The 26,844-nt window shown below is 45.3% G+C and overlaps 1 protein-coding gene across 1 annotated transcript in view; it reads left to right on the forward strand.

Annotated features, from left to right (window-relative positions):
* The window catches only part of ABCA4 (ATP binding cassette subfamily A member 4), a 175,784-nt gene that overhangs the window by 7,007 nt on the left and 141,933 nt on the right, over positions 1 to 26,844 (forward strand). Inside the window, exons 2-5 of the mRNA XM_015413325.1 lie at positions 9,644 to 9,737; positions 14,409 to 14,550; positions 16,393 to 16,529; positions 19,852 to 19,979. Of these exons, the coding sequence (XP_015268811.1) occupies positions 9,644 to 9,737; positions 14,409 to 14,550; positions 16,393 to 16,529; positions 19,852 to 19,979 (501 nt within the window). The remainder of the gene's footprint in view (positions 1 to 9,643; positions 9,738 to 14,408; positions 14,551 to 16,392; positions 16,530 to 19,851; positions 19,980 to 26,844) is intronic.

The raw sequence follows: 26,844 nt of genomic DNA on the forward strand, positions 1-26,844 counted from the left end.
CAGGGGTTTCCTAGTCTGTTGGTTCTAGAGGAATTGAACAGGAAGTTACAATTACAGAGGAGGCATGATGTCTATACCAGGAGCTTCTGGAGTGCTTGGGCATAGTGCAAACCATGGAAAGCTCCTCTCTTAAGAAGATGTCTGAAAAGTCTTTTCCCTGTTGTACTGGTTGGGCCAGGATAAACCTTGACAGGAATACTGTAAGTAGGAAAGCCACTGCCAGTCAGAATGCATAGTATGGGGAAGAAGATTGATGACTTGGTAAAAGGCAGTTAATCATATTCATATGTGCACAAAAAGTAGAGGGTGGGGAATTCAGATTAAACACAGGAAGAAGTGATGAACCCTTTCTGTTCCCTGACATCTTACCTCCCTGCAGTCTGCCCACTGACCTGATTTTCTCCCAGTCAGGTTCACCTCCAGAAAAATAATCCCCATGAGATCAACAGGAAGTCAGGAACGAAGGGCAATTATGATTGTAACTTGTTTGAGCTGTATCTTCATTTGATTTTTTTGGTACATGCTTTTGTAAGCTGCTTTAAGAGAAAGGTAAAGGTAAAGGTCTCCCTTGCTCGAAAGCCAATTGAATCTGACTTTAGGGGGTGTTTCCAAGCTGAAGAGCTAGTGCTGTCCGAAGACTTCTCCGTGGTCATGTGGCCGGCATGACTAAATGCCAAGGTGCACGGAATGCTGCTTTAAGAGAAAGGTAGATATAAATATTGGATGGGAATAAATAGAGAGAAAGATGTATATAATTATTTTAATTAACAAACTGGTGTACGGGGGAAATCTTTGGTCATATGCTTCTCTGTGGATCGACTCTTGGAAACAAGGAAAGAAGATGTGGGAAAGGAATGTGTGATTAGAGCAGGCTGAGGAAGGGGGGTTAAAACAGCCATGGAAAACCCTTCCCATGGAAAGAGAGAAAAGAAGGTCCAGCCCCACCCCTGACAAGGGGGGGAGGGAAGGAGCAGACTCCCCATAGCTCCCGGCCACATTGTGCAGACTAGGGGCCACTGGGGCGTGCAGCTGCGGTGGCTCAAACCCACTTCCCACCCATCCACTTTGTGCAGGGGGCACAGGCTCCTACAAGGCAGAGGCCATAAGCTTATGGTAGCAGTGGCTCCCACCCCCTATGCAGGGGCCACCACCTTCCAGTGCTGGTGGCTCCTACCCATTTTGTGTGAACCTGCCCCAGGATAGGTACAGCTCCGGTAGGCGGTCACCCTCAGGCCACTGACTTAATGGCCAATCCAGCTCTGTGCATAATCCTGAAGCCCACTCCCAGTGAGGGTTGCCAACAGATCAGGAGGGAAAAAAAGTTCTTTTCCTCTAATAGAGGCTTAATGTACAGAAATGGACAGCTGAGGCTCTTCATGGCATGGAGGTAAATAACATCCCATTAAGCCTCTAGTAAACAGACAGGGCAATTTTTTTCTGCGGGGGAGGAGGAAAGCTCCTGGGTGGTACCTCCCCAGTCCCTACTGTTGTTTCACAGGCCAGTGGGGGGAACTGGGGTAGCTGTTTGGTGATGTGCCAACGCACAATGTGACTTACAGCACCAAACCGGAAGTGCTGTCAGTCTATCAGCCTAATGCTGTAGGATTCACCCCAAATTCTATGGATTAATCATGTTGGTGCGGTGTCAAAGAGATTGTCCTTGCCCCTCCCCAAATTCTCTCATTGGATTGACAGCTACAGCTGGCGATCCTGTCTCCAGTCTACTAAGCAGCTCTGCATCCCAGTCTTTCCCTGGGTGCAGACCTGGGGAAGGAGCTAGATAGGATCTGGAACAAGACCAATGCTCCCTTTAAGCTGTGGAGTCTTGTGAGCAAAAATTCTACTCTGTGAGCTCCTGGCATTAAAGTCGTGAGTGAGCGATTTAGCTACTGCAAAAATTAATTCACTCTGGGGCCACCCTTCCTGAGCAAAGACAAAAACGTGTGAGCCAGGGGCTTAAAAACTGTGAGCTAGCTCACACTAACTCAGCTTAGAGGGAACACTGAGCAAGGCCGCAGAGAAATAGAGCTTTGGGTTGAAATAAAGGGACTGAAGGAATAATATGGTATGTTGATGTGTGGCATTGATATAGTTTATATTTTTAAGTCGCTTTGAGAATTTAAGAAAGCAATGACCAAAAAGAGAATTTGCCATGTGGAGTGGGGAAGAAGGAACAGGTCTAATGGACGTTTGTGCACTTGCCTCCTTCAGGCCTCCAGCAGTAGCCCTCATCCATACAAGTAAATCCTTTCTATACTGACAATCAAACCTTTTCAAGAGAGCCTCACACTGTTGATAGTTTTTCTGTCTCCGAACAACATTTGAAACTCCTGGCTTTGACCTCCTTCTTTGAAATGCTCCCCCTTTCTTCTTCTTTTTTTCTTGCGAGGTTCTAAGACTCTGGATCTGCTCCGGCAAAACACCACAAATGCATTTCTCTCAATCGGGCCAGAATGCTCTGCACCTAAACAGCACTGAACTTTCACAGTGCAGACTGCATAGATTTATGCTGGGGCATTCCAGTGACTCTGAATGAGAAACAAAACAGTGAACGGGAAGCTGCTCTGAACCGGAGCAAGGTGAAACACTTACTCTTTTGTTTTCTGTTCTGAGGAATCAGGAAGAAGATTGCTAACTCAGTATCCAGATCCCTTCAGTAAAAGTCTGAAAACTCAAAACACAGAGAATCGTTTCCAGTCGGAGTTTGGGGGGAAGAGGGGGAACCTAGGAAGCCTAGGGCAATTTTTTTTTTTTTGCCATCAAGTCACAGCTAACTTATTCTGACCCTTGGGGGTTTCAAGGCAAGAGACCTCCAGAGGTGGTTTGCTATTGCCTGCCTCCGTGTCACAACCCTGGTATTCCTTGGTGGTCTTCCTTCCGAATACTGACCAGGGCCAACCCTACGTAGCTTCTGAGATCTGATGAGATCAGGCTAGCCTGGGCTATCCAAGTCAGGGTAAAGGCAAGTATCACTGACATATTTTTGGTTTGCTTCATGTTGTACCTGATAAGCCACCATACACTGAAGTACAAATCAAATGCCTTAATTTATGCTCTGCTGCCACAACAGACTCTGGCTTCTGGGGCATACTCAGTTCTTCTCACAAAGTTGTCTGGAGGGGTTTTAGGTCTATTATATAACCGAGAGTTCAGCAAGGACCTAAAAACACCTCTCTTGTCTGTGGCCATAGTTTGTCACCCTATTGATAAGTCTTGATTGATAGATTGATAAGTCTTGATTGATATTGCACTGCTCACACAATACCTCGCCTTAACCAGTTTGCTGTTCTCATTGTTGCTCACACTGTCATTGAATTTTCTATTTCTAGTCTTGTTTCATTGCTCACTGGATGATTCATGCTGTGTGATTACATTTCTCTCTCTCTCTTTACTCTATAATATGCCTTGAGTCTCAGTGAGAGAGATGGGCTATAAATAAGCTAAATAAATAATAATAAAACACTCAACTTGCTGTTGTCTCCTGTGCAAATTTGCTTGTAAGTCAGTCCCTCAGTTCAATGGAACTGAATTCCTGAGTCAGTTTGTGTACAGTATTGTATTAGGTTTACTTTTAAATAACAATTATAAGATTGGTTGTTATATTTATAGGTGTCAGCGAGCTCCAGCCCTGAACCCCATGGGCTCTCGGGGCAGTTGCACACAAGTAACCGGACTGTTCATTACGTTTAAAAAGTTTTATAAAGTTTATTTCAGATTCCATTAATACAGGAATTTATTCTATAGACAACACATTACTCTAGAATCAAGCAGCAACAAAATAAGAAAAACTAGCGTGACTGTCTAATACTCTTTGGGCTAGCATTAGATGGCACCAACCTTAGTTTTCAAAGTCAAAGGCCAGAGCAGATGCATTCTCTACGTTGCTAGCAATTGCAATCCAAGCAGGTCATAGTTTAGGCCTTTAGTCAATCCGGATCTCAGCTAGTCTCTCCTTCTGGGCCTTAGCTGTATTATAATTTTTGGCCAAACAACATCAGGTGAGAATGATACACAATCAGAACACGGTCTCTGGAAAAACCTCTAGAAAATTACCTCACCACCTCTGGCTCTCCCCCTCCTACCATCACACCGACTGCAGGTTCTTATGAGAAGCTAACTACTTTGGTTTTGAAGATAAGAGCCATGTAGGCCCAGCAACCAACTCATAACACCTGCAGAACAGACCAGGCCCCTTATTGTTCTCATTAACCCTTTAAAGGACATCAGGGAGTGCTTTGCCTCATGATAGGGTAGTCAGCAAACCAATATCTCAGTGGTCCAATCTGTAAAAATGTGTTGTAGGTTACTGTTAGAGGATAAAAAGACAATGAAGTCCAAATTCTGTCAAGCATATGCTCTCCTCCACCCTTGTCTAGCTAAGCTTCACCCATCCTGGCTAAACCCCACCATTGTGCCTGACACACCAGATTCTAACTTCAGGCTGCCTTAACTGTTCAGATTCCTCTGGGCTATGTCCCTGATCTGTCAACTTTTGCCCTGACTCTACATGCCAGCCATTAAGAGTCTTTAAACTAAAAGTTAGCAACCCTATATTCTAAGGCGGTTGGAAGATGGAGAAAGAGAGCTAAACAGTGCTGTATAAACGAAGATATGATTGCATTATTCTGCATAGGATTTCATTGTGCAAATAACTCTCAGACAAATCCCTATTTATTTTTTCAAAACAAGTGCTTGAATTGAAGGGGAAAAAATCTGTTGCTGCTGCCAGCCCCAAATCCACTTCAAATTCTCCTCTGCTGACTTTGATGTTGAATAGTAGTCACTGAATGCGTCTCCTGTTCTGTGCAGGAGAAACTAGCTTGGTAAGATTCTTTACTTCCTCTTCTGCTTGGCCAGCTAAATTCAAAGATTTCTCTCTCTCTCTGAGTTGGAAAACACCTTGACTTCTTTCTGTATTAGATTTATGTCAGACTTCCATTTTTGGTTGATGGGGAGGACAGCTTCTTAAATGACCTTGAAACAAAGGTAGCATGAGCCAGTTTGGTGTAGTGGTTAAGTGCGTGGACTCTAATCTGGGAGAAATGGGTTTGATTCCCCACTCCTCCACTTGCACCTGCCATGGCCTTGGGTCAGTCACATGCTCTGGCACAGCTGTCTCTGGGCTCTTTTTGTAGAAAAAGCCCAGCAGGAACTCATTAGCATTTTGGGCCACACCCCTGACAGCACAGCTCATTAGCACATTAGGCCGCACCCCCATGTTACCAGAAGTGTGGTTATCCAGCCCCACCCACCTTTTGCTTGTTATTCTGTTTACCTTGTTTGTTGTCAAAACCCAGGGCCTTTTTTGTAGCAGGAACTCCTTTGCATGTTAGGCCACACCCCCTAATGTAGCCAGTCCTAATGAGTTCCTGCTGTTGGGTGTGGCTATTATGCTAATGAGTTCCTGCTGGGCGTGGCCAACTTGGGAGCCAGCCGGAACTCCGTTCCTGTGCGTTCCTGCCCCAAAATAGCCCTAGCTGTCCTTGAAAAAGAGCAGTTTGTGTCAGAGTTCTCTCAGCCCCACCCACCTCACAGGGTGTCTGTTGTGGGGAGGGGAAGGGAAAGGAGTTTGTAAGCCGCTCTGAGACTCCAAGTGAAGGGCGGGGTATAAATCCAATCTCTTCTTCTTCTTCTTCTAGAGCTTGACCAGTGTGGTCTCTACGCCAGCCCTCCACCTGCCAGATTTAACCCAAGTGGCTTCTGAATAAAATAACTGCAGCACCCATGAGGGAAACAGAAAAGAATAATAACTTTTATTTCCTCCCAGGAAGGCTTTGTCTAGACAGTTTGCACTGTTTGCGAGACCCTCCAAACAGGGTGCCAGCCTCCAGGTGGGACCCGGGGATCCCCCAGAATTACATCTTATCTCCAGATTACAGAGATCAGTCCCTTTGCGGAAAATGGATGCTTTGGAGGATGGATTTTATGGCACTGTACCCCGCGGAGATCCCTGGCCTCCCCAGACTCCACCCCCAGATCTCCAGGAGTTTCCCGACCTGGATCTGACAGCCCTATCCCCTGCTGGTGGCCGGGGGGCGGGGGGGGGGACCTGGCAACCCTACGCATGAAACCAATCTCAGCCCATCCACCAGCCAGCCTATCAAGGGCATGAAAATCCTCTGATGTATGCGTTCTGGTGAGAAGAACTGTGTTTCATTTGTACACTTGTGGCAGCTCTGAAGTTGAGGACTACAAGAGATTATGTAGGAGAATCTCCTGGGCCTGAGACATAAACATCTGGGGGGGGGGGGAGTCTGAATATGGTTTGCTGAACCTCTGGGTATAGTCATTTCCCCATTTTTCTGTGACCATGATGTTTCCACACACTACAGAGAAGGAAGTTTGTGTAAGTAGATACCCTACTGCTTTTTGTTACATCATGTTTACAGTTTCAGCAGCAGAGAGCAGCTTGGGGATTTCCTTCCTTTCTGTGATGAAAAACTGAAGGTCCCCCCCCCCCCACATACTTGTTTCTCTGCATGGTTTTAAGCACTGGGCAGCAGGAAACAGTGGAGAAAAAAACAAATGTGCAGCACAATCGAAATGCTACCATGCAGAGGGAAAACAGAACTGGGTGGTGGTGGAGGGGATGTGTTGTGTTTTGCTATGCTGATTTTGGCATAGTATACTAATATTGTTTTGAGACTAGCTTGTGCGCTTACTTTGGCATCTGTGTAATACCTGTTCAAAATATATATTCATAAACAAACTATAAGACAAAGGCCCTGTAAGTGTCTCAGATGTTGCAAAAAAAAAATGATGTTGTCGAGTGTTGATGTCTCCTCCAAAAGAAACTACCCTGATCATCCCATTAGGGTGAAAGATGTCCAACAGTTCTGTATTTTCAAAGACGTGATGTGAGCAACATGGTGTTGGGAGTATATGGGCAAAGGAAGAAAGAAACTGCTTTAGAAAGGCTCCTGCATCTGCTAAGACCATCATAGCCAGACGGCAGCCAAGAGCAGCAGTGTCCCAGCCCAGTCCTGGAGGGTGTGTGTGTGTGTGTGCACCACGTGCCAGCTCAGGGTCCCCACCATAGAGAACAATGGAGGGAATGGGGCAACCTGTTTGGAGGCCCATAGAATTGGACCCCCTGATCCAATGTTCTTCAAACTTGATTGGTATCTTGGGGAGAGGCTCCAGCAGCTACCCTGCGAGTTTGGATCTTCTCCCTCAAACTACCTCCCCTCCAGCCCCCAGAATATACCCTATGTTTTTGCCATTGACTTCAATGGCCCATAGGATATAATGGGGCCGAAATTGACATTCGGCTGGCCCTTTTTCAGGCCCGGCCTTTTAGCGCGGAGCCTGAAAAAGGAGGGAGGGGAGGGGGGCAGCTCTGCAGGCCGTTTTTCAGTCCAAGGCCACCACCCCGGGGCTCAGGGAGGCAATGAAACGTTTCGCCTCGCCCCTCCCCCCCCGCGCTGGCATTGCAGCTGCCACCAAGAACAACGATGGGGGCCATAACTTTTTAAAGAGCCCCTCCGGAGAGCTGGGGGAGCTAGAATGACCTCTCGCTCGAACATCACACACGAGAGATGGAATTTGCCCATAGAAGTCCAAGGCCACCCCGGGGCTCAGGGAGGCAAAAGAACGTTTTGCCCCGCCCCGTCCTCTGCGCTGGCATCGCAGCTGCCGCCAAGAACAGCGACGGTGGACATAATTTCTTAAAGAGCCCCTCCCGAGAGCTGGGGGAGCCAGAATGACCTCTCGCTCGAACATCACACACGAGAGATGGAATTTGCCTCTACGAGTCCAAGGCCACCACCCTGGGTCTCAGGGAGACAAGGGAACGTTTCACCCTGACCCTCCTCCCGCGCGGGCATCTCAGCTGCCGCCGAGAACAGCGACGGCGGCCATAACTTTTTAAAGAGCCCCTTCTGAGAGCTGGGGGAGCCAGAATGACCTCTCGCGTGTGATGTCCGAGTGGCGTTGCCGCTCGGACATCACACCTGAGAGGTGGAATTTGCCCCTACGAGTCCAAGGCCACCACCCCGGGCCTCAGGGAGGCAAGGGAACATTTTGCCCCGACCCTCCCCCCGCACGGGTGTCGCAGCTGCCGGCAAGAACAGCGACGGTGACCATAACTTTTAAAAGATCCCCTCCTGAGAGCTGGGGGAGCCAGAATGACCTCTCGCGTGTGATGTCCGAGCGGCAACGCCACTCGGACATCACACGCGAGAGGTGGAATTTGCCCCTACGAGTCCAAGGCCTCCACCCCGGGGCTCAGGGAGGCAGGAGAACATTTCACCCCGCCCCCGCATGCGTCGCAGCTGCTGCCAAGAACGGCGGTGGCCATAAGTTTTTAAAGAACCCCTAAGGAGAGCTGGGGGAGCCAGAATGACCTCTCGCGAGAAGTGGAATTTGCCCCTATGAGTCCAAGGCCACCACCCCGGGGCTCAGGGAGGCAGGAGAACGTTTCCCCCCCCCCGCAGGCATCACAGCTGCCACCGAGAATGGCGGCGGTGGCCATAACTTTTTAAGGAGCCCCGAAGGAGACCTGGGGGAGCCAGAATGACCTCTCGCGAGAGGTGGAATTTGCCCCTACGAGTCCAAGGCCACCACACCAGGGCTCAGGGAGGCGGGGGGACGTTTCGCTCCCCCACCATGTCCCAACTGATGGCTGGTGGGAGCAGGGGGAGGGGCTTATCAGCCCGCCCCCTGGGCTCCTGACTGGCGGAGTGGTGCTCCAGTGCCCTTCGGCAGGAACCGAGGTCTGCCTAAAAGATTCTGAATATGAGGAGTCCAATAACATCCAATGGCTTCTCTTTGAGTTTGATAATTTATCAGATTACACCACCATGTTGTGTGCATTCAGAAATACCAGATTAACAAACATTTTCCACTTTACACAAGCAGCAGTCAGTGAATTGAAGATGAGGAAACACTGACCTGTCTCCATCCACTTCACTCAGCAAAACTAGAAAGCTTCCTTCAGCCTAAGGCTCCTTCCTCCGATTTAAATGGCTCATCCAGTGTAAGAGCCACTTACATTAAAGGAAGTGTCCTCAGGCCGAAGGTAGGATGCCATCCACAACATATGATGCTGTCACATCTCATTTCTGCTTTAATTAAATATTACCAGGGAGAAGTATGGTGCATCAGCATCCATAAGGTAGCACAAGCACACAGCTTGGCCCTGAGTCACCAAGCATAATAAACAACACAATGAATTACGGGGCACCAATCGAAACTTCTCTCTTCTTTGCTGTAATGTTTCCATAGTGTGAGACAATTATTGCTCATCATCTCCATTTCCCGCATTATACATCAACAAACATAGATTTGTGTTGGTATACACAAAAACACAGAATGCTCCAAATGTTAGTTCTTTAGGATTGCTCCTGGATGGTGCAAGAGTTTTCAAACACTGCTTGGTTTGTGAAAAGGCTTATCTCTCTGCTTTTCCTTAACAATATTCTGAAGACTCACCCACAAAAAAATTTGCCCTGTTGTGCAACAGTGATTAATTAGACAGCTTTAGCCTTGCTAGCTGGTTTGTAATCTACTGTAATCGATAGTTTTGCTTCAGAAATAATTCTTATATACTGGAATGATGGATTTGTGTTTTATAAGAATGATGGGAGTCACAGTGATTGCAGGTTGTATGTACAATTAATTCATCCCATTGTTTCTTTTTCAGCTTCGTCTTCTGGTTGAGATTCTATGGCCTTTGTCATTGTTTCTTGTCCTTGTCTGGCTGAGGAGGGCTAACCCAGTTTATCGCCAACATGAATGTAAGAGCAGCATCTGTAACTTAAAGCAATCCAACCCACCTCCTGGCTTTCGTTTTAAGCAAACTGACCACGCAATCCTTAACAGTTTATATCTGTCTTACTCTTACCCTTTAACAGACAGAGAAGAGTATAATTCTGCTTTGGACTATACTGTGAGAAACCTCCCATGCAAAAAAATAAACAAGCATGACCTCTGGAGGCACCTGGATCGGGATGACCTCCGGGGGCATCTGGATTGGGGCAGATCAGCAGAACTGTTGTTGTTAGACCTGTCAGCAGCATTCAGCATGGTCGAACATCAGTTACTGATCCACCGCCTTGCCGACATAGGAGTTCAGGGGCTTGGCTTGCCTCCTTTCTCCAAGGTCGGGGACAAAGGGTGGCACTAGGGGAACAGATGTTCAGAAGGCACCCACTGGATTGTGAAGTGCCTCAAGGGGCGGTGCTTTCCCTGATGCTATTCAACATCCATATGTGCGCCCTTGCCCAGATTGCCTGGAGGTATGGGCTGGGATGTCACCAGTATGTGAATGACACCCAGCTCTATCTGTTGTTGGGCAGCCAGTCTGACTCCAGACTGGAAGATCTGGACCGGGCGTTATAAGCTGTGGCTGTTTGGCTTAGACTGAGCTGACTGAAATTGAATCCAATGAAGACGGAGGTCCTGTGCCTGAGCTGGGGCAGTCCAGGAGTATGGATCCCACTCCCAACCTTTGATGCCAGTGCCAGGGGTTAGGAGTTTGGGAGTGCTCTTGGATGCCTCCTTTACAATGGAGGCCCAGGTAGCAGCCACTACCAAGTCAGCCTTTTACCATCTTCGGCTGATTAGGCAGTTGGGTTCCCTTCCTTGACCACAACGACTTGGGAATAGTGATCTGTGTGATGGTCACCTCAAGATTAGACTACTGTAATGCTCTCTACATGGGGCTGCCCTTGTCGCAAATCCGGAAGCTGCAGTTAGTGCAAAGTGCTACGTCCAGGCTTTTGGTGGGCTTCCCCATGCGGGAGCACATCCAGTCTGTCCTAAACACATTGCACTGGCTGCTGATAGCATACCAAATTTGCTTCGAAGTGCTAGCTCTTAACTTTAAAGTCCTTTATGGCCAGGGTCCGACATACCTGAGGGACCATCTTTCCCCATATGTACCCCAGAGAGCACTACGGTCAGGGTATCAAAACTGACTGGCCCTCCTGGGTCCCAAGGATGCCAGGCTGGCTACAACTAGGGCCAGGGCCTTCTCGGTGGTGGCTCCCAGAAGATGGAGCTCTTCCACCAGGCTTTTAACTAAGGAGCCGCCACCACCATCAATAACAACAACTGAAACTTATAGAGGCTTGGTCCTCGAGTTTTGCCGTCCGCAGCCTATGCCTGCTGATTATATCAGGGAAAGATCAACGAGCTTGTCACGGCTCAGGTAGGGTGTCACCTGACGCTGCCACCACTCTGGTTCCAGGCTCCTCTGAGAAGGCCCAGAGCACCTTCCCAGGCCTTTAGACCTCCCTTTTGGCCCAATAATAGGCATGAGGACCAAGCAGAGTGAACAATGAAAATAGTTTATTTTATAAGAAGTCAAACAAACAAGGTGCAGAATTATAACAGTAAGTGGGTGAAAAGAAATCAAATGCCCTAACGCGCCTAAAAATATACTGTCCCTAGCTCACTGTTCCAAGTGGCACTAGACTACTCACCCTTCTCTCAGGATGAGGGTCTCTTCCTGCAGCAGCCTACCTTCTGGCTCTGCCCTCTGGGAAAAAGAAAGAACAGCTTTAACTGTTATTTATGCATTCACTTTTTATGTAAGCCACCCTTAGCCTGCTCCGGTGGAGAGGGCGGGGTATAAATTGAATAAATAAATAAATAAAAAATATAAATAAATATGGTTGCCAGGTCTCTCCTGGCAACCGGCAGGGGATGTGGGGGACTTGCCAGGAGCGGGAGGGAGGCCCAGCTGACATTGCAATGATGTGTCTACGTAACTTCTGACATGACCCAAAAGTGACTTCATGCAGTGCCATCAGGTGATGCTCTGGTATTTGAGCAAAAATTCTATGGTAAATTTGGCTCCTACCATAGAGTTTTTGCCCAAATACCAGAGTGTTACTCTGACATTGCTGACATGATAATATCACTTACGGGTCATGTCAGGAGGGATGTAGACACATTGCTGCAACGTTGGCTGGACCTCGTTCTTTTGGGGGGTAAATCCCCCCGATGGCCAGCTGATTTGGGCTGGGTTAATGGTGTCTTGCACGGGGGACCCCCACTTCCAGGGGGGGGGGTCTGGCAACCCTAAGCACAACCTTATAAAAAGCTAGAATTCTAAGCTGAAACACTTCTCCCAAACATGGTGGCTTTCTTCATGCAGGGAGAAAGCTACCATTATACCAAACCATACTACACCAGACACACACACACACTGCATGACTCTGTCAGAGAAGTGAAAGAAAAACGATGGTCTTGGTTCTTATGACATTTTAAAAATGTAAGTTGGGGGTTTTTTATACTGAAATTAAAGCTAGTTTCCAGTGGTTAGTCATGTTAGTCTATAGTAGCAGAACCAATCTGGAGTTCAGTTGCACCTTAAAGACCAACAAAATCTAAGCCTTCCTAAGTCAAAGTTCACTTAGTCAGATACTGTATCTGATGAAGTGAACTTTATCTCATGAAAGTTTGGTCTTTTAAGGTGCTCCTGGACTCAAATTTTGTTCTGGAATTAAAGCTAATTGTATTATGCAGTTAATCTGAGAGTCCCTTTCTTTGCTTTCAACTGAAAATGCATTTCAGAGTATACTTTCTCTCTTTCCTCCTTCCAACGGAGATGAAATTCTCAGACATTGTGCCTCTCATCCAAGAGATCTAATCAATCAATCAGTGTTTATTTGGTATAAAACCAGCACAAGTCAATTGCAATCAATTAATCACCTCAGTATGTCAATACAAAAAAGATACTAGTAAGATTTATAAAATATCAGATATTTAAATAAAAACTGTATTTAGTAATTGCTAAAACTCTAAATTTCTACAATACTCTAATAACAGTTTAATCAGTGTTCTCGGGGTTATACAATTCTGCTCCGCATCTCCTGGACCTTCTAGATTATTTCTAAGATTGTTCTGCACGTGTAACACGTATTTTTTTGAGCTGTTGCTAGAAATTCAGCACAGTTTATTATGAGCTGCAGGACAGGATCAAATAATAGTTTCCTACTTATTTCCTTGTCTGAATATCCATGATATTTATTTTATTTATTTATTTTTCACATTTGTATCCCACCCTTCCCAGTGGGCTCAGGGCGGCTAACAAGGGCAGGGTATTCACCGTGCCATAGTTAAAACATGAAACATATTAAAACATCAACACTAAAACAATGGTGCTCAATCAGTTACTGATCTCATATGTCCAAGATGGAGTCAGCACAGTTCCAGGTGATGCTCCCATGATATTAATGCCCAATGGAGACGGCGCGTTAGATCTTCTTTACATTGTCCAGGTTCTTCCTCAGGGCCTTGTCAGTAAATCCTGTAGGATAGGATGAATAATCTTTACTCTGAGGGTTTCATAAAATACACAGTGGAGTAGAATATGTTCAATTGTTTCAACTTTCCCTGAACCACATGGGCATAATCGCTCTGGCAAAGGTACCTTTTTATACCATCCAAGAGATCCTTCATCCCAAATTTCAGGCAACATTTTTTAGGAGGAAACATCCCTATGCAATTAAAATTCTTACTTGCAGAGTGTGCACATAAAGGCATGAAGTAGAATATGAGTGAGATTTGCTTCTTTTTCCAGAAGCCTTAATGGGGTTTTCTTTTGTAATAGAATAGTCAAAGGAAAATCCTACCCCCATGCTGTGCTCGGTTTCTTTCAACATTTTTCTCCCATCCTGGCTGACTTGTGTTGGAACATGACCAGAAGAAAATATGTCTCCAGCACTGCAGTGCAGCAGGATATTGTGGGTGGGTGGATGGGGGAAGCAAGGTTAACAAAATTGGTTTTGTTTTAAAGTAGATCTTACACACACACACACACACACAGAGAGAGAGAGAGAGAGAGAGAGAGAGAGAGAGAGAGAGAGAGAGAGAGAGAGACTACTTTGCTTGTGAATGGATGAACTTGGGCAGCAACTTTAAATATAATAAACACATCTAAGAGTTCCTGTATTCTGCATCAGCCATTTTCTTGTACTTAGAAAAATTGTCACATCCTTCATTGTCGCTGATTCCCTCTTTCATCTATGCGTGTCTGCATGCACTGCATGTGAGTGTTGCAATTGTGGAGGAGGGAGCCTTAAGCCTCTGCTTCTAACCCTTTACCCCAGTTCTCAGGGCAGGTAGGTTGTCTATTACTGTCCCCGTCCCCCCGTCCCCCGCAGCCCTGCCTGTCCGCCAGCATCTGCAACTAGAACCTTTGCCTCTGCCTGTTGTATTCACAAATGGCTGTAGTTCAGATCAGATCTGGATTAGTACTGCATATCCTTAGAATTCACCTTCCTTGTTTAGAAATGTGGTTTTGAAGGCAGAGGGGCTCATAATGCTAAATAGTTATGTTGTTCCCCTTACAACCAGCTCTGAAAGAACTCTTTGTAGAAATGCTATGTCTTCACCTGAACTATTTCAACCACCAACACCAGCGGTTAATTTTCTGTGTTTCATTTCTTTATATCCAGGTCATTTCCCAAACAAGGGAATGCCCTCTGCAGGAACTCTGCCATGGCTACAAGGCATTTTCTGTAACATAAACAATCCTTGTTTCAGAAGTCCTACCCGTGGAGAGTCTCCAGGAGTTGTGTCCAACTACAATAATTCAATGTAAGCAAAGAGAGTTTCTTGCATCTTGGACTAAGAAAACATATGTTACAGGATGCCTTATTGTACTTACAGTGCCATCCCAATACAACCTTCATAATCCACTTAAATCCGTGGGATTAGAAGAGTATAACTCTGGTTAGGATGGCACGGATAGAGACTGAAAATGCTATGTCTGCTTTATTACATCATGAAAACCACTCCAGATAAGCCTGAGCTGTGGGCAAATTTTGTGACATAGAGATAAACATGTATAGCATATAAGTGTCTGTAAGTATTTCTAATTTTTCCACACTGAGTTTCCCCACTTCTCTACCACTCTGCCTCATTCTCAGGAGTTTCTACACCAGGCATTTTCTGCAGTATTGACACAATTAACTCATTTATTCTAGGATATTTCTCTGAAGCTGGTATATTCTCATTTCCCCCCAGGTGTTTTAAATGATTAGTTCTCTGGAACAAACTCTGGAACTCTCACCGTAACTCCAGCTCAGTCCTTTCTTGTAAAAACTGATACAGCCTATTATCTCAGTTGCCTCGATAGTGTGCTTTTTGACATGGGTGGTGACTATGTGTAAGCCTACCTCTCTGAGACTGGTTATGGAGGGTAATCTACCTTTCTCCACTAATCTACCTGGTTATGGAGGGTAATCTACCTTTCTCCACTAGTTACCTTCCTCTGTCATTATTTCCCTCCTCCTGAGCTGTGCCCTACATTGTTATTAAATATGGTGTAGCCTTGCAACTGTCCAATCATCATGGTTGGCTATTGCTCAGTGGGAGAGTATCTGCTTAGCATGCAGAAGGTCCCAGGTAATCCCCCAGCATCACCATTTAAAAGAGCCTGGTAATAGGTGATGTGGAAGACCTTTACCTGAGATCCTGGCAAGCTTCTGCCTTTATGAGTAGACTATACTGATCTTGATGGACCAACGGTCTGAGTCAGCATAGGGCAGCTTTGTATATGTGTTCCTCATTATTTTAAACAAGCTCAAACATCTGGTTTTAAGGTAACCTTGGTGCACCATGGTTAACAAGGCTATAAGCCCATAGAGTACTTCCAAAGTCTTAACCATGGTTGAGAAACTGGGAAGTTACATCTGTCCCAGGGCTACGGTATAACAACTTTCAGATTTTTTTTTTATTTTTTGAAATCAAGGTCAGAAAGTAGTAAAGTCAAAATTCAAGAGTCATTTTCCATGAGCAGCTGCCAGGCAGCAGCTGTTTACCCATCCTTTTCAGTTCCTTTATTTTTATATTTTAGTGATGATCAGCTGAAGTATTTAGTCACATTCTTTGAAGTCACGCATGTTCAGTGCTCATCCTTGGAATACAGACAGAATGCTATTATTCATTTACCATCCATTAAGGAAACCTGGTGTGTTCTTATGGTGACATATTCATTTTTTCATGCTCTCAGGAATATGTTCTGAGTGATTATAATTTATTCAGGTCCCCTCCCTTTTGGAATGGAGAGTAACAGTCAGGTGGGAAAGCCCCAAGCAAATAACCATATGAATGTGATAGCGTTACTAGGGGAGGGGCCTAGCTCAGTGGCAGAGCATCTGCCTGGCATGCAGAAGGTCTCTGGTTCAATCCCCAACATTTCTAGTTTTAAAAAGGACCAGGTAGTAGGTGATGTGAAAGACCTTAACTTGAGATCCTGAAGAGCTGCTACCAGTCTGAGCAGACAATACTGACCTCAAGGGACCAATGGTCTGATTCAGTATAATGCAGGTTCATGTTTTCATCCATGATGTATCTCCAGCAGCATCAGATAGCACCACGGGAAACGAATTTCAACAAAATAGCTGTCAATGCTATGGAGCATTTTCTGTCTTTCAGTTTAGCAAGAGTGTACCAAGATGCTCAACAACTTTTACTGGAAGCCCCTGGAATACAACTGGGCAGACTCTGGGAAGAATTGCGCACCTTATCCCAGTTTATGGAAACAATGAGGACTTATCCAGAAAGGATTGCAGGTAATGTTCCTTTCTGTTTTCTTTCTTTTTGAAACCATTGATAATACTATCCTCACTCAGAAGAAGAAATGTAGGTTGATACACCTTATATTTACTGAACAACAGTCAGATGTAAGTCCCTGGCTGAGGTCCAGGTGTCTCTGCCAGCCAGACTTTCCACCTGTTTCCTTGCCAGCTTCCCAGTCTACTTGCTTGGCCCTCTGCCTGCTGCCTGCCTGCACCCTTGTTCCAATCCCTCACTTCAGCTGAACATCTTGATTCAGACACTGGCCTGAGCTTGTCTCTGCCCTCTCCCCTCATGTTTTTCTACCAGCACTTCATTCAGCTCTGGACCCAGCTCCAAATGACATAAACAGCCCTTGAGGAATGACCTGCAACCATAACTGTGCTACTTTTCCATTTAGACTTGGTGGGTCAGCCGCTCATCAGTGGGCCAGCTGATCCTGTAGCGCAGCATGAGTTGCATGGAGTGATGTCTATGGAAGTTGTGAACCACCAAGCCAAATTCAGCACACCAGTCCTCTATGATAGCTAACTGTTGATATTACAAGATTACAAGGGGGTGTCAAGCACTGGCCTTGCCACACAGATTGCATTCTGCTAAGTAAGTCACAAGATATGCAAACTTTTGTGAGTTTGTTATGCATCGAAGGAAATGTACAACCAATCTACCTCTGGGGACATGCTGTAAGGTAGTGGTTTTATGACTCTAATGTTTGGTGTATTAAATCTTGTGCTCTATTGGGGAAATTATAGGGTCTCATTTGGGAAATGCTGATGATATAATGTCTAATGGCCCCATACTAATATTTGCCACATTAGCAATCAAGTGCTTGGATGAGATTTCCTAACTTATGTGTCACACACATACCAGCAACAAGCCCCCACTGCAGTAGCATTCAGCGCAGATCACATACAGGATCACATACAGGAAAACTCTAAAATAGTTAGGCTTCAGCAGGTAACCCAGTTTGATGGGGGGGGGGGTCAATTCCAAAGCATACCTAGCATAATGATTAAGCCAGCCCTGGTCATGAGAAATCAATGGGGAATTCAGGACTTTCTAAAAGACAGCATTTAGAATGACTGCAACTATCTTGGAGAGGTGAACTGAAGAAATAGTTTCTCAAACAATTTCTCTTTGGATGGGTGGGTGAAAACTCTTTCTCTCTGCAGGCTTTGAAACGTACAGTTCCAGGGCCATACTCCAGGCCTTTGCAACTTATTCTCTGCTCCTTGAAATCCCAGGTCTTCCTTTTATGAGCTTGCCAACTCTATTCATCATTCAGAAAAATAAACAAGTGTGGTCTAAATGCCAAGCCTCTTGTGTAACGTGCAATAGAACTGTCAATTCACATTCAAGTTCTTTTTTGTTTTAAGCCGCTCAATTGCTGTTTACAGTTAAATGAATGTGTTAACCTGTTTGGAACCAATGTCGCTCAAATGCCCCTCCTTTCCCAAAGGATCCTGTCCTCTAGCCCCTTCCCAGCCTGCCACTAACTAACTATTCCGTAGCAGAGTACATGGGGAGATCCTTGTACACTGTCATTTGTATGAAAAGATCTGTATGTGGACTGCGATGTTAATTCAACACCAAGGTTAGAAAGAAGGAAAGCACAAGGCATCTCTGACTCAGAGCTACAATCATGGGGGGAGGTAGGGTTGTGGGGGGGGTAGGGTTGTGGGACCTTAATGAATTGTGGCCAGGACAAGCCCCTCTCTGCAGCTTCCTATAAACAGTAACTAAAGGGACCATCGAAATAAGTAGAGCATTGAATGAAAGGTGCTTCCTCCTGTAATTTGATCTTGATCTGACTCCTCCTAAACCATAAACAGGGAAACATCATTATAATAAAAGTAAGCTGGTCTAGAATGATATTACAGGGCAGGTGGTGGGTGGAGCAGTCACCCCAACAACCAATGAAAATCAAGGATGACGTTCCATCCACCTATGCCTTGGCTGGGGAGGAGAGGAAGGATCCAACTGCCTCAGGATCTTATCCCTCTCTGCAATGTTGCACCTTCTTCCAGGTGTCGCTTCCCCCTCCCCTGCCAAGAGTGCTGCCCTGAAGTTTGAAAGTGGCTGTTTAAGGCAAATCAACCAACTTAAGATATGCAGGGGAGTGTGGTACCTCCTTGGTTGCTTCCTCCACGGGTTATGTTTATGCTGTGCATGTCCCCGGTTTTCTCTACCAGCCAACGTAATTTCAATCTAATTGCCAGGGCTATTTTTGGGCAAGAACGCACAGGAACGGAGTTCTGGCTGGCTCCCAAGTTGGCCACACCCAGCAGGAACTCATTAGCATAATAGGCCACACCCAACAGCAGAAACTCATTAGGATTGGCTACATTAGGGGTGTGTGACCTAACATGCAAAGGAGTTCCTGCTACAAAAAAGCCCTGGGTTTTGACAACAAACAAGGTAAGCAGAATAACAAGCAAAAGGTGGGTGTGGCTGGATAACCACACTTCTGGTAACATGGGGAGTGGCCTAATGTGCTAATGAGCTGTGCTGTCAGGGGTGTGGCCCAATATGCTAATGAGTTCCTGCTGTTGGGTGTGGCCTATTATGCTAATGAGTTCCTGCTGGGCTTTTTCTACAAAAAGAGTCCTGCTAATTGCAATATCCTTTCCAGCATTTTTTTTAGTGTTCAAAACATGTAGCATAGAATATTCTTCTGCCCTGGCCCCAGCCTGGTAGAACATGCTCCCGCTTGAAATCAGGGCCCTGTGGGATTTACTACAATTCCTCAGGGCTTGTAAAATGGAGCCATTCGTTGGGCCTTTGGTTGAGGAGGTGGTCGTCTACCCATACTGGCCTCCCCTGCTCCCACTGCCCGCACTGTTGCAGTGCTCATATAGCGCTCATTACAATTTGCCCTGCTCTCAGAGATCAACAAAGCATCACTGCCGGAGGCACTATGAATCTGCCTTGATTAGTTGTCATCTGATTTGTTTGGACCATAACTTGATTTTAAATTTTTGTCCTTTATCTTTTATTGTTAAATGTGTTAAATTAGTTTGTTTCTTTACATCCTAATGTTTTGTTGTCATTATGCTGCTGATTGGAATGTTGTGACCTGCCCTGAGCCTACCTGTGGGGGAGGGATATAAGCCTAATAAATGAAATAAATATCTCATGATGTTTACAACACCTCTGTGAGATAAGCCAGTATTATTACACCCATGTTGCAGAAGGTGTGGAATAAGGATTGAGAGAGTCACAGAATAACAGCTTGCTAAAAACTGCCAAGTGAGCGTGTGTTTCCTTGCTGCTAGACTAGCTCATGATGGCCTCCTTATCATTTCTGTCTTTATCCAGGAAGAGGGATAAGAATCCAGGATATCTTAAAAGATGGAGAGACCCTAAGTGAGTTTCTGCTTGTCAATATGGGCCTTTCTGAGACAGTGGTTTACCATCTGATTAATGCACAAGTACGACCTGAACAGGTGGGTAGATGAAATGTTGCAGCAAGCTGTATGCATGTGTGTTCTTATAACATATTACCAGTCATCATATATTAAAGGTCTAGCAAATACTAGACCCCATCCTAGCAGCCAGAAACAATGAACAGTTTACCTGTAAAACAACCTACAGGTCCAGCTGCATCAACAATAGGAGCTGACTACTGATCAGAGCTGCGGTGGCTCAAGTGGTTAAGACGCTGAACTGCAGGCTGTGGAAGGTCAGTAGTTCAGCAGTTCGAGACCTGGGTCCCACATGATGGAGTGAGCTCCCATCTCTAGTTCCAGCTCCTGCCAACCTAGCAGTTCGAAAGCAAGAAATTGCAAGTAGATAAATAGGGACCACTTCGGTGGGAAGGTAACAGTGTTCTGTGTTTGTCTAGAGTCGGACTCGACTGGCTTTCAAGCAAGGGAACCTTTACCTTTACCTTACTGATCAGACATCATGAAAAGCCATCTGGAACATCAGATCAAAAATTTTGCCAAGGAGATCACCATAGGGTTCTCTGCTGGGAGTGAATTCTACATCATGGGGAAAGACATGCTTCTTGCTCTCACTGTCCTTCAACTGGGTAAAAGGTGGTACATAGACTGAGCCCCTGTCCCATAAGCGTAAGGAGTTGAGAGGGATATGTAGATGGAATGTCCTAATAGATACAGAATCCAGGTCATTTTATATTATATATATATATATAATATAATATAATATTATAGGTGTAAAGGATACTTTAGTGAATGTAGAACCTCTTTGACCTTAGTCAACATCCCAAGAGCTTAATTTGAATCACTGCTGATATACTTTTAATGATAATCATGGATTGTTGCCTCAGTGTTGGTTAAAAGAAAAATTCCCACTGTGCAGTGAAAACCATGGTTTAGCCTGATGAGCTAAACCCTTCTTGCTGAGGGTGTTTACAGGGAGTAACCAATGAAATCCTTGCAAGCAGAAAGGCTGGCAAGGTGGTGGAGCTGCCTTAACCATGAATTTGATCAGTGCAGACCATGATTAATGAAAACAATGGTTTGTAAACCAAACAATGGCTTCACATCCTGATCCTTAAGCAGGCATTTAGCTGTAAGCCGTAATTAAGAAAGCAAACCATTCTTATGCCAGTATAAGGCCTGTGTAGTACTAGAAGTTGCCTTCTTTTATTTGGAGTTCTACTGAGTCTACCAGAAGAAAAAAATGTCCTGTACCTTTATTAGAGGCTTAATGTGTGAAAATTGGTCATTAAAGCTTTTCCTGGCTTGGAGGTAAATAACATTACATTTCATTAACCCTCTGCTAAAGGGACAGGACATTTTTCTCCAGGCAGTTGGCAATCCTAGCAAGATAGCAGACCTAGCTACAAGGTACCTTTTGCCCATGACTGGTCCTGGCTTGGGCTCCCTTTGTAGCTGGGTGTGAATCAGTTTTGTTTCAATGGAGGCAGAAATGCTGTGCAGGAGGAATGCTTAGATACTCCACTTTTTAAACTCCCCAGAGGGACAGATGCAAAGGCATTGTCTGGGCTTTGTCAGGGGCAGAGATTGCAAGATAGGTCTCCTGCCCTGCATTCTCACCAAATAATACGCTTCTTTGATGGAAACCAAATTATAAAAGACTCAGATGATTTGCGTGTGACTCAGACCTGCCAGGCTGTCCGTGCCCCTTCTGTCCCTTGTGGCTGGGGAGCTGGAAGAGGAATGCTGCACTTATGAATGAGGGTCTGCTGAATCAGATCTCTGGAACGAAAGCCTTTCTGACTGTGATTACAGGAAGAAGAAGGGAATAACTCAGGCTGAAGAGCACAATTCCTCTGCCCCCCCACTCCTCTTTTGCTACATAATGCCCAAATGTGGGAAATGTGTGTGGCTATTTGTGGCCAGCAGGAGATGGAATTAATGAGCTTGCTTTTCAGTCCTTTGGGGTTTTGCAAATTGTAGGTGGCTTGTATGATCATGGCTGGATTGTTCAGCCGGTTGGGTTCGGGCTGGAGCTGTAGGAAGCTCTCTGGCAGCTCTTTGAATCACACAGAAGAACTTTTTTTCCCCTGGCAGGGGAAAGAAAAAGTTCTCTGCAGCATGTAAACTTTGCCAGCGCTACTTTGCCAACAAAATAAAATTATTTGCATCCTCTCTCTCTCTCTCTCCCTCTCCAAATGTCCAGTCCTGCTTGATTAGCCCACCTTACAAAAAGGACCCAGTGTTCATGGTAACTGTGGGACTCCTCTATCTCCTTTCATTAGGTGCTGAAAACCATTCAGCTGCCAGTGTGTACATTGCCAAAAGCAGTTCTAACACACCGCTAAGAAAATCGCAAGAGTCCTCCTTAGAATGTTATGTGGTTCATGTGCACTTACTTGTACTTCCGCTGCTGACTCAGATCTGGAGGTCTTTGATAAGAACCAAATTGTTTTCAGTAGCGAAGCAAAAGAGGGAGGAAGAGGATCCTTGGTGATCTTAGATACAGCAAAAATGTTTCGAGGCAAATTTTATCCCACACACTACTTACTTGTCAGACTGGCCATCTTGGTGTTGACTCAGGAATCTACACACTCCCTGTGTCTTCTCTTGCCCTGTACAGACAACCCATTTGCATATGCACTTAATGCATGAGAAGGGACAGTAGGCATAAATGTGCTAACCGCACATATCCTTCGTCTGTGCATCTGCATGGTGTGAATGCTTGGAATAAATGATCCTTCCCCATGATCAGCAACATTTGGATGGGTCACCTGTATGGGGCTACTACAAGTCCTGTTCACAATTTACAGTGAACATATGTACAATCAAAGTACAGTGTACACCTGGTTTTTCTTTATATATGTGTTGAGTAAGTCTCAGGTTACATTCAGTGCATGTACGGCTGAATCCAGGTTCTGATCCAGGTACTGATCCCCTGGTTTCATTTGTAAATTGAGTGTGCATTCTCTCTTTCTTCCAGACAGATGGATGCACATTGAGAATGAACAGGGTCCATTCACTGTAACCTGTGAACAGGGACTTATGTGGTTCTTAGGATGGGTTAGTCTGCACAGTCTGTATATCATGAGGTAAAACTGTTTCTGCATTATATTACTTCAGTTTGTGGATAGGTGGGTCTGCATCTACTTCACCTCCATGGAAAATAAATCACTGCATATAGAAAATAAGTGTATCAAGGACAGAGGAAGTCAAGAAACCTTCTCCCTGACATCTTGTTTCCTATATACAGTGTCTTTCTAGATCAGTGGTCCCCAACCTTTTTGAACCTATAAGCACTTCTAGAATTCTGACATAGGATGGTGGGCACCACCACCAAATGGCCACCGCACAGAGGAAGTCTAAGTGCAGGGGAGAAGAGGGATCGTTTTAAAAAATACACTGGAGTGAGACAGGATAAAACCAACACTGGGATGGCAGCTGCCACTGAAACAATGTTCGTCTAATCTGCCCAGCCAACTGGATTTCCAGGAGCCGCATGTGCCCCACTGGTCTCACCCACTTTCTGAAATGGCTGGCAGGCGCCAGGAAAGAGGTTGATGGGTGCCACAGTGCTCATGGGCACCATGTTGGGGGTCCGTGTTCTAGATAAGAGAGAATTTAATTCCGCACCCGCTTTCTGAAGTCCAGGAGCAGTTTTGCCCTGTCATTTGCAGTTTAATTCTTAGGGTTAAGCTAAATGTCACTTGGAGGAACTGTGATTAGGATCTACCACTTCTTTTAAAAAGCAGTCATGCGGAGGAAGGAAATTCAGTCAAATTAGTGCGGCATTTCTGAGGGAGGGGAGTTGACCCTTCCCTCAGTACCGTTTTCTAGCTAATCAACACTGTTCCTCCCTAGCTGCTCTTTGCCTCATGTGGAAAAACATTCAGATCCTATATGGGGCATGATAGCAGTTCCATAGAGGGTGTGGCCGTGTCAAGGGGCTGTGGGAAATAAATTAAGCTCTAGCACTGAATTCCCCTCTGCCCTCTGTTTAAAAAAAAAAATCAGAAGATCTGACAGATCTCCAAGATCTCATTTACCTTGGATCTCCAACTGGTCCAGTACATCTTTGGGTGCCATCTGGGAATGCATACGTTTCAGGGAAACATCTCTTGTTACAAATAACATCCTCTTGCCGGTTGCCACAAAGTGTGCATGGACTGTTTGCTATATGTAAACGGATGTTGTTACTGAAATGCCATGGGACACTTTGCCCCTATTACTCATATATCCTGCTTCCACCTTAAATGCTGTTCTGAAGACAGAATGTAAAGAGGGTACTGGTCACAGAAAGACCCCCATCACAAGCATGTGAATCTTGCAAATAGCTGGACACAGCTGAAGTGCTGACCTCACAGTACCCTGGGAGTGCAGGAAATGACACACACATGAAAGCCAACACTAATCTAGAGGCCAGCTAAGTGAGAAACTATTTTATTCTTCATGTCAAAAGTTCTGAGTGAACAATAGCACACTGATAAAATTACTGGAATGTACAACCGCTGCTTTCAGGTTTCACAAAAGATAACACGCTGCAGTTGACTCATGGCAAAAGCTCAGGGAAGACTGGTTGAAAGTCAGAGCCGCAAGGAAAACGAAAGAGGGAGGCTGCTGCTGACCCCTCATTCCTCAGAGGCTTTCTCTAAGCTGAGGCTCTGCTCTGTCAAAGGGCCTCATGGTGATTAATGACAGCAAGCCATGTTTAGCTCTCACTTTCACGGCTCTGTGTCATAATAGAAAATTTTCTGATACCTTTTGCTGAAAATTTTGAAGCCCGCTCAGAGACTTAGATGTAAATATTACTTCTCAGGCTATCTCAGGTGGGTTAGGTCTGCCCACAAAATACGGCTGCTGGGGTTTCAAACAAGTGTTAAAGGCTGTGTGAACTCTGAATTGAGGGGGAAATTAAAATGCTATGCCAAGAAAGGCTGAAATCTGTGAACTGGAGCAATGATTAAAATTAAGCATATTTGTATTTTTTTTAAATGGCATAATTTATTCTGCAGTGTTTACCACAACACATAAATTGTTTCCGTTTTAGTGGCCATAAAGAGCTATGCAGAGCACTGAAACCCCTTCCCCAGACCTGCTAGAAATTTTTCCCTCCAAAGCAGCCATTTCCTACAGGGGAAGTAGCATTGCCAACCTCTTGGTGAGGGCTGGAGATCACCCAGATGATAGAGATCAGTCCCCTGGAGAAAACGGCTGCTTTGGAGAGTGGATTCTATGGCATTATACCCTGCTGAGGTCCCTCCCCTCCCCAAACCTCATCCTCATCCTCAAATCTCCAGGAATTTCCCAACCTGTAGCTGGCAATCCTAAGGGGAACTGATCTCTGTAGTTGAAAGATCCATTGTGATTCCTGGACGGCCTCTGCCTGTGCTGCTGTAGGGGAGGGAAGCAAGTGGACAGCTGGGAGCACCGCCACCACCCCTGCTGCTGGGGGGGGGGAGCAGGCAGTAGGCTGAGAGAGTGATAGAGGAGAAAGAGAATGAGTAATGGGATACGGGCAGAAAGAAAAAGAAAGAGTGAAGAGGTGGGGAGGCAGAAAAAGAAAGAGACCAATGGGGGGGGCAGAAAGAGAAATGAAGTGACACGCTTGGATGAGAGAAACAGTAAGAAAATGGGTGGCAGGAGGGAGAAAAAAGAGTGTGACAGAAGTAGGGGGAGAGGAGAGGAAGCAGAGATGGGGGGAGATGGGATAGTTGCTCCTGCAAGTTTCTTGTGGGTCCCCACTTGTCAATATACTAATAGACAAATAGACCAAATCTGAGGATACTTAAATTCAGTGACTGGAATTGTGAATTGGCAAGATGGATCTTTCTACAAATCTGAAAAGGGCCACAGGTTTGCATAAAAATAGGCAATCTAAAAAAAAGATAAATGGATTTCCTGCAGCTTTAAGCAGCAGATACCCTCAGTTGCTAGACAACCATGGTATTTCAGGATTGGTTTTGTCAGTAAAGGGCAGGGGGAGGAGGCAGGGCCTGTTTTGGCCTTTGAGAGAGGACTCCGTTGGGGCCAGTCCTGGCTAAGCATGACAGCTTCAGGTTCAGAGATTCCTGGAGATTTTATCGTGGAGTATGAGGAGAGCAGGGTTTGGGTAGGGGAAAGCTGGCTATAATGCCATAGAGTCCACCCTCCAAAGCAGTCATTTTCTCCAGAAGGACAAATCAGAGGGTTCAGTTGTAATTCTGGGAGATCTCCAGGTCCCATCTGGAGATTGAGGAAATCCAAAAACAACATCCGTGACAAAATGAAGAGTCAATAAAGATATATTGAAAAATCATTTACTGTAGTAATTTTGTAGAAAAGTCTCTTCTATTATCGCTCACACGCAACTAATGCTGTGCAATGTAAACAATTCGTTTCACAATAATTGCTTTATCTGAGCATGTAGCAATCACAATTCTTATCACTAGAAGGAAGAAGATACACATTGAACTATAAATGTAGCTTAAAAATTCATAATGAACCATTACACTCAAAACTGTCACTTACATTACTACTTATCAACTCTTGAAGGAAACACTCCATGTTGACTAATAACAGAACCCAAGGTCTTCACAATATATTAGCGGGATTCTAGAAGCCAAACATAAAGTCTCCACTGCTAATTGCTACCAGCCACGGCCTGCCTAAGCAAACAGCATTTAAAGTGCTAGTGTATTACATACTTTCAGCCTAACCTACCTCACAGGGTTTTTCTGCAGATACAAAGAACAATAATGTAAGCGGTGTTGGCCCCCACTGCAGAGAAAGATGGGGTATAAATGAAGTAAATAAATAAATACTATAGCTGAACATTGGAGGCAGATAAAAGGTAGGCTGGTGAATGGTTAAGAAGGAGATAATGAAGCAGGGAAAGGGGGAGAGAATATGGGGCTTTCCCAGGGAGGGA

This window comes from Gekko japonicus, unplaced genomic scaffold, assembly GCF_001447785.1.
Source record: "Gekko japonicus isolate JY-2015 unplaced genomic scaffold, Gekko_japonicus_V1.1 scaffold70, whole genome shotgun sequence".
Lineage (NCBI taxonomy): Eukaryota > Metazoa > Chordata > Lepidosauria > Squamata > Gekkonidae > Gekko > Gekko japonicus.